We start from the raw sequence: 8,843 nt of genomic DNA on the forward strand, positions 1-8,843 counted from the left end.
CATGGACAGCAAAATATTTCAGTTTAAACGCCGTTGATCAAGAAAACAATAATTTTTTTGGAACCTTAACTACGTTCGTAAAATCTACCCTTCAGTCATGATATTAACAACTGCAAGACTACCATGATGAAAAAACTAGTACATACTAATTATCTCGTTAAATATAATTAACCGAATTATGCTTATTAAACGTCTTGGTCTTTACCCTTTTTTTGTTCGATGCATATTCAACTTTTTATAACAACTTTAGTAAGGGGCTATTTCTTATCAGAATTATGCAGTGCACAAATAATTGTAAATACAAAACATTTAAATTGATTTTTCAACTTTTGTAACCTTATATTATTCTGTAACTTTATTTTAGATAAAAAACAATTTATAACTGAACACAATTTATTTAATACACAAAAAAAACATAATACTTGAAGATTGCATTCATTCCATGTTTTTCACACGTCCAACGTCAGCAACAAATGAAGACAATCGGAAAGACCTGTAAGAATAATATACAATTAATAAAACGGAAAAATTATTGATGCTTTTTAAACTAAAAATTAGTAATATTTCATTTAATAATTAAAACACATTAGTGAACAGATGCCGTGAAAAGTGGCTAAAACTCAAACGTCAACGTAACATATAATAAAAATGCATCCTTCAAACTTGTAGCTTTTGCAGTCAAAACAACAGTTTATTAACAATTTACAAATAAAAAAATGCAAGCAAGCAATACAAACTAAATAAATTTATCAATTTTAATAATTAAACGTGTTCAAAGTTTTGATAAAATCATATAACTTAGCTATTAAATACCACAAAGAAATAAATTATAGTTCTGTGAAACAAAATAGCTTCCACAGCTTCAAACTTTTTAATAACCTCTATTTCACAAGTACTATATTTTAGTCTCTTTAAAATTAATTTTAGACTAGTAACAAAAATTATAGTAAAACAATAAAAAAACATACAAGTTTAAAATGTTAGCTACAAATTCTAAATGTTATTGAAAAATAACACCAGCTTTTTAATTTGACTTAAATCAGTTTATCTTAAAACTTATAAAATTTATACAAATGTAAACAACAAATAAATAAAGACGTTTGAATGATTAAAATTACCAACACTTTTTTTACTTTTAACAAGTTTGATTGAGCAATGCTTACAAATCTTAAATAACTTATTTTCTTTACAAAAGATAATAAGTACTCAAAAAATAAATTAATAAAACAAAAATTCGAGTAAATTTGAAAAAATAATTATAACAGCAATCGAAACAAACGATATAAAATTTATAAATTATAAAATCTAAATAAGATAATTAGAAGGAGCATAGACTATTTAAAAGCTTTTTTTTTCAATCATAGTTGTCACAACTGTTATTAAATTTAGTAAATAAAAATTTATTTACATTAAAACAGATTAAAATATTATAATAAATTGGACAAAATAAAATGAGAAAATACTGCACTATTTGTTGGTCTAGTAATTTAAACAAATGTAATTTAATAACTCTCAAATTTGCTATGATACACCGCTAAGATAAACATTTTATTTAATTTTGGTTAAGTTAATAAATACATATTTTTTCTTTTTTTCAAAATAAACAGTCGATTTATAAATCAAAACTCTATTTAACTATATAAAACACCAAGCACTAAAGAAACACTTTGGATTTATTTAAAAAATTTCAGTATCAGATTATTTTTTCTATACGTTCAACAAAACAGGTTTTTAATTATTTGTAATTGTAATTACTTACTTATTGTTCCACTTCGCACAATTTATGAGATTTAGTGACAGAGAGGTCCACTGGTTCCGCATCAAGTGATTTGGCATCGGTGAACCAATTCAAGACACTGAAAAAAAATTATAAATATTACAATTCATAGAGTTGATTTAAACTGGTATTAAATATTTAGTAAAGCATTTTATTTAAACACAATAGATATATAGAATATGTAAAAATTTGTGGCCACATTGTTAAATATTAAGCATGTTCCATCACAATTGTCATTGTTTTCTTATGATTTCTTAATAAGATAACTAGCAAACTAAATTTCAATAAATTTCTTTAAAAATATAAAAACTAAGTATAATGTGCAACAGTTGTATGAAAAATGTTAGCAGGAATAATTAAAACGACATATTCTGTAAAAAAAGTTTTGAGGTTATTGTTCTGATAAGTTCAAATTTCTTAGTAAACTGAACTGTATACAGTAACCTCTCGCTTATTTACGCACATTGTGTCCACAGAAAAAGTGCGTAAAGATATGAAGGATCGTAAAGATACGAGAGGTATCAAATATACTTACTATAATGGCTGTTTTTTTATATTGCTTCTGGTTAAAAGCAGACTGGAGACTTTCCCATTTTTAACTATTTGTTTACTTTATTTATAAATATGAAAACAAAAGATAGAAATATACTTATATTTAAAAAAGGAAATTAAATTTTTATAAAACAATAGTACTTTTAAGGTTATAATCCAATTTTAAATAAATAACACTTGTAGAAAAATTCTACTAATTTTAATAACAAGTAGATTTTATCTTTATATTTATTCATATGTGACTAGTTTTAATACTTAACATTTTATATTCTGTTCTACTTAGCAAATTCAATTTATAATTGAGCATTGTTTACAATTAAGAAATGCTGTGGTGTTTATATTAAAATGTGCTTATATAACCTTATAGAAAAATATGCATTTGGTGCTATAATAGATTTCTTCTTTTGAATATTAGTATATAAAGAATAAGAAAAATGTTTAATAAAAATTGTTTGTTTTACAACAATTTTTTTTTAATTTGACCTTTGTCAACAAAAGGATAAACTTGTCTTGCATGGAGTGCACTTTTTGCTAAGAAGTTTCATTTAATTTCATTTTTTGATGTTTATTCATATAAAGGGCAAGAGTGCTGTATTATTTATCTGTGTCTTAAACTCTTATTATTCGAGTTTACTTTCATTATTTGACAAAGTCATATTTCTTACAGAATTTTAATTTAATCTCTTATTGTTAACAACATTTCTGATATACTGAGGTATAACTAGATGTTTATCAACTTAGTAAAGGAACATAAGTTTACAAAGTCTAAAGATATATAGAGGTGAGTTAGCATTTAAAAATATACAATAAACCTAACTTCAGCAATATTAAAAAAAAAAAGATCTTTTTAGAATTCTAAAATGCGTAACTAAACGAGAGTGCGTAACGTCACGAGTGCGTAAAGATCCGAGAGGTTACTGTAATTATTTCTTGACATTCAGATTAAAATGTCAAGTTGACTAAAAGCTTTGTAGATTGTTGTAGATGAAAAGTTTATAGAAGTTCAAATGACCAATTTTTAGAGAGCATATTTTTCTTTTATAAACTTTGTAAATTGAAACTGTGAAAAACACTCTTAAAAGTATTATTAATTTTAAACAACTAATTTTGTAATATGTACTATGATTACTTAATTTAAACTACTGATATGAAAACACACTGTTCAAATATTACTTACATTTCAGGCCACCTGTATTGAACAATAAATTTTACTACTATTTTTTATGCTTTACTACACCACTATACATATTAAACACAACATTATAAGATACTAAGTTTTACAAGTACTATATTTTAGTCTCTTTAAACTTAATTGTAGATTTGTATACAATATATACAAGTTAACATGTAATAAAAAAGCATCCAACAAACTTGTAGCTTTTGCAGTCAAAACTACAGTTTGATAAAAATTGACAAAAAATTAAATGCAAGCAAGCAATACAAACTAAATAAATTTATTAACTATAATAATTATATGTGTTTAAAGTTTAAATAAAATCATATAACTTATAAATAAAGACGTTTGAATGATTTAAATTACCATTTTATTGAAATTAACAACACTTTTTACTTTTAACAAGTTTGTTTGAGCAATGCTTACAAATCTTAACTAACTTATTTTCCTTTCAAAAGATGATAAATACTCACATAATTAATTTACCAAACAAAAATTCGAGTTTAAATTATTAAAATAGAAATCAAAACAAACAAATGAAATTAATCAATTATCAAACCTAAATAAGATATTAGAAGGAGCATATACTATTTAAAAGCTTTATTTTTTAATCATAGTTGTTGCAACTGCTAATAACTTTTTCTCTACTAAATTTAAGTACATTAAAACAGTTTAATATATTATAATAAATTTGACAAAATTTACATTGCTCAATATGAGAAATTACTGCAATATTTGTTGGTTTAGTAAGTTAATCATATGTAACTTTAATAGTTATCAAGTTTGCTATGATAGACCGCTAAGATAAACATTTTATTTAATTTTGGTTAAATTAATAAATACATATTTTTCCTTATGTTCAAAATAAACAGTCGATTTATAAATCAAAACTCTATTTAACTATATAAAACCCCAAGCACTAAAGAAACACTTTGGATTTATTACAAAAATTTCAGTATCAGATTATTTTTTCTATATGTTCAACAAAACAGTTTTTAAATTATTTGTAGTTGTAAATACTTACTTATTGTTTCACTTAGCATAATCAATGAGATTTAGTGACAGAGAGGTCCACATCAGTGATTTGTCATGGTCAATGATTTAATTTAAGAACAGAAACTGAAAAAAAAACAAAGTTATAAATAATATAATACATAAAGTTGATTTAAACTGGTATTTTTATTAAAATAGTCATGTGTGTGCATGTCTAACAACTTAAGTAAAGTACACACAACTGTTTTGCAAACAGACATTATAAATTTGTATAAAAAAACATAAAAATATTACTTTTAATAAATGTGTTTTATTCATTATAAATACAAACAAGTTGGTTTACATTAAAAAAAATTCTCATAGTATAAAAACAACATTGCCACTCTTTAAAACAAAAAACTATCCTTAGTGACCTTGTACAGTCTTAAGTCATCCTGTGCTTTTTTTCAAATCATATTAAAAATCTTAATTTAATTGAAATAAACTTTTCAAATCAATATAAATCATGTTTTAAAATAAAACAGGTTATAAAATATCAAAACATTGTTACTGGACCAACTTTATCTGTATCAAGATCTAGAAAAAAACTAGCCTAAGACTTTTAAAAACATAAAACTATTTTGAGTTGTCCTTACTCAACCTTAGTTAGATTTAAAAAATTTAAACTCTGCTGAACAATATTGAGTATTTTGAATGTATGGCAAGCATGATACAAAATACTTATAAACTTTTGGTAAAAATGAAAAGTATTCTTAATTTGATCTATTTTTATAACATTACACTTATATAAAGATAAAATGTTTTAAGAACAAGTGTTGCTTAAGAAAAAATTAATTCTATATATTTAGATATATAAATGTAAAAGTACTGGGTGTAAGGGACTGGGGTGGGGGCTTATAAATTTATATGTTCATCTGTTTACCAGAGGTCTTAATCACTTTATCTACTTTATAGATAGCTGATGTATCAATTAAATGTTATTTGTCATCAGTCACCTAAAGGTTAGAATTTTTTCTATACCCTTAATAGGTTTTAACCAAAACGCTTTGTTGAAATTTTAGCATGGGTGCCATACTTTCAGAAAAAAAGAATAGTTTAAGTTTGTGTATCAGGTTAAAACTTTTTTTAAAAACTTGTAAATAGTTATATAAAATAGTTATTTACTGCTATGATCAAATTATATGTTAATGAAACTAAAGCTTTTAGCTTTTGTGTTTTACGAGGTAAAATGTATTATACTGTTATCTTAATCTTCAAATTACATACATGGTTTGTCTTATAGTATGGCTCTGTTTGATATATAAGAGTTAAACAACTCTAAGTTGTAGTTAATAATACTATAATTGAAATATACTCACCACTGTACTATACCAAAAACTTGCAGAAATAAATTTATTGGGTGGATTGTATAAGAAGATATTCTTGTAAACAAACTTTCAAAACACTAGGTGCTTATTTCTTTTTTTAAGTATTCGCTGTTCAAATACTAGTCATATCACTTACAACAGTATTGAGTATTGACATTCTATATGAAAAATATTTACTTTTTTTATAACCGATAAATATCAATATGTACGGAACCCAATTTACAAATTAATTAAAAAAAAAAAACGTTTAAAATAACCAATCTATACAATTAAAAATCAAAAAAATTAAATTCTTGCAATATTCACAAATTTAAACATACTATCAAAAAATTACAAAATGTTAAATTTGACTAATAAAACTAGGTTTTAATAAAAACATTTTTAATAGATTTCTTTATAAAAATTGTTACAACAGAAGTATTTATTTTTACATCTATAAAACTCGCACAAATAAACGTTTTAGAACGTTTGTATAATGTTTCAATTTTTTTTTTTAAATAGAGTAGTTTTATCCGTGAAAAACTATGTGGATGAAAGTTAAACTTCAAAACAGGAAAAGAAAGCAGTTACTAGTTAATGTTATATTTACCAGACCAAAAAAGTACAGAAAAACAAGTTTAATATTTTTTTGTTTAACAATACATATGGTTGAAAAAGTTTAATTTTTGCTTCAGAATTTAAAGAATATTAAAATTTATTTTTGGAATTTTTACATAACAGTTTATACCATATATTTTTAAATTTAAAAGCGTCAATAAACCTAAACAAGTTAAAACGTCTTATTTTTGTATTGTATGTCTATAAAAATAAACAGTAGTTAAGTTGGTGTCTATTGTTAATGTTATTTTAGTTTATAAACTTTTCAGTTGTTGGTTTTATAAGTATGCATGTAAAACCGCGGTTATTTTTCTTAATGATTTTTGTAAAAAAAATATCTTTAAAACTTAACTTTTATCAATACTTGTGCAAATGATATAAAAACTCCAAACTTAAATATTAAATTAATTCAATAACTGCTTACTTAGATGCTTTAAACAGCTTTCTTATGATATGATTATGATTTACTAAACTTAAGTAAAAGAAAAAAAATGTAGCATAATAAAGTTAAATAAGCATTTGTAAGCAAATTTTAAAATTTTTCTAGTAACTAATATTGTATCAAACAAAAAAGTTTATGTAAAAAAAAAAATTACAAAACAAATAGTAAAAACTTTTTTAACTTTTTATATCATATATCAATATAAAACACAGCAAACAGCTTGATGAGTAGTGATGACACGACAATAAAGGAATTGCTTATTTATGGTTGATACTCATTTTTTCTTAAAAGTTTTATCTTCAATTTACTACTCTTTGTATTAGCACTTATACATGCTACCTTTTGTTAACTTCTTACACTTAAATAATGATTTAGCCGCCACTAATAGCTGTAATAGTGCACCAGGTAGTAGGTTAAATGAAATGCTAAGTAGGTGGGGAAGTAGTGGTCACAAAACTTCGGCAACAAGTAGTCCAAGTAATTGAACTATTTGTAGTCCAAGTAGTTGGACAACCTGTAGTACAATTAATTGAACAACCTGTAGTCCAAGTAAATAAATGTTAAATAAAAATGGTGTACATTAATTTTTTTTTCATACAAATAGATTTGAAATAATGACCAACAAAATTCAATAGGATTATATCGGCTAGATCCGCATAGTAATTACTAATTGGGATACTGCCAGATCCAGATATAAAAAGAGATTATCATGCTTGATCCGGTATATTATTAATTTGAACAGCCCCGTCAAGGACTAGTTTTATCTTGAATCGAACCGCCGATTAAAAACGTTGTCCACTTTTATACTAAACTAAAAAGAAATTTTGTAGTACCAGTAAATAAAGTTTAATAAACACTTAAACATTTCGACAAAACACTTTATCACTATATGAACACATTGTTGCATACAATCAGATCTTTTATATCGATAAGGTTTCTAAGAACCATGGCACCTTGACGCACGAAAACCTATCTTTTGTTTGCGTGGTCGCGCAGGGTTTTTTCGACCATTCGCTCCCATCAACGTCGTAACAAGCAACGTACGGCTCTCCGCTTTGAAAAATTGCGATCACGCCACCGAACGCCACCGCTCCGTGCACGGTCGTTTCCCACAGGTAAGGCGGCGATTTGATGGAAACGAAACTGCCGCCAACGTCGTCGAAAACCTCGCACTCTCCCGCTCCGTCCCCGAAAACATACAACTTTTGCCGCGCGGCCACCGTGTAGTGACGGCCCCTGCAGCGGATCATGCTCGGCATTGCCAGCCACCTGTCGTTGGCGTGATCGTAACGCTCCGCCCAGTTCAGCCTCTTGTGCTGCTGATCCATACCGCCGGTGACCACCACCGTTCCGTTGAACATCTCGCACGCCGTCACCGCCCTCGCGCCCACCTTCATGTCGGCCAGCTCTTTCCACTTGAAGTCGGCCGTGTCCAGTTGCAAGCAAGAGCCGTGGACGGGGTACGGATATTCTGGAGACCAGCCCCCGAAAGTTAAAATTTTGTTGGCAACGGCGCAAACGGAAAAGCTGTGGCGCGCGTCGAAGGTGTCTGCCACTTTCGTCCACGTGTTACTGGCCGGTGAGTACCTTTCAACGTACAATTCATAGTGCTCACAGCCATCTAAAACGTAAACTGCCCCTTCAATGCAAACTGCTTGGATTTCATGTCGCTCTGCCAGCATGGGGGAAGAGCTTCTGCGCTTTTAAAATCGCACAACTGGATGAAATCTCTGCAGTATTCGACGGGTTTAAAACCAGAAAGATACTTCAAATCTCCTAAAACTAGTAAGTTTAAACTTGCCCTATAAGAATAAAGACTAATGCAATTGACTCCTAACTTATTACGAAAAAAAAATTTTTGATCATGCAACACATCTTTGAACACTGTAATACCTTCATCAGTTTTGTAATACAATGAAGACTCACTGAAAAGTCTTTTTA

General features: G+C 27.0%; 1 protein-coding gene across 1 annotated transcript; it reads right to left on the reverse strand.

Moving 5' to 3' along the window:
* Positions 1-7,822: 7,822 nt before the first annotated feature.
* LOC145832102 (kelch-like protein 35) lies at positions 7,823-8,584 on the reverse strand. Its single transcript, XM_082939460.1, has one exon. The coding sequence runs from the start codon at positions 8,582-8,584 to the stop codon at positions 7,823-7,825; it is 762 nt and encodes a 253-aa protein (XP_082795586.1).
* Positions 8,585-8,843: the final 259 nt, after the last annotated feature.

The sequence above is a fragment of the Thalia democratica genome, chromosome 3, assembly GCF_965202585.1.
Source record: "Thalia democratica chromosome 3, ktThaDemo2.hap1.1, whole genome shotgun sequence".
Lineage (NCBI taxonomy): Eukaryota > Metazoa > Chordata > Thaliacea > Salpida > Salpidae > Thalia > Thalia democratica.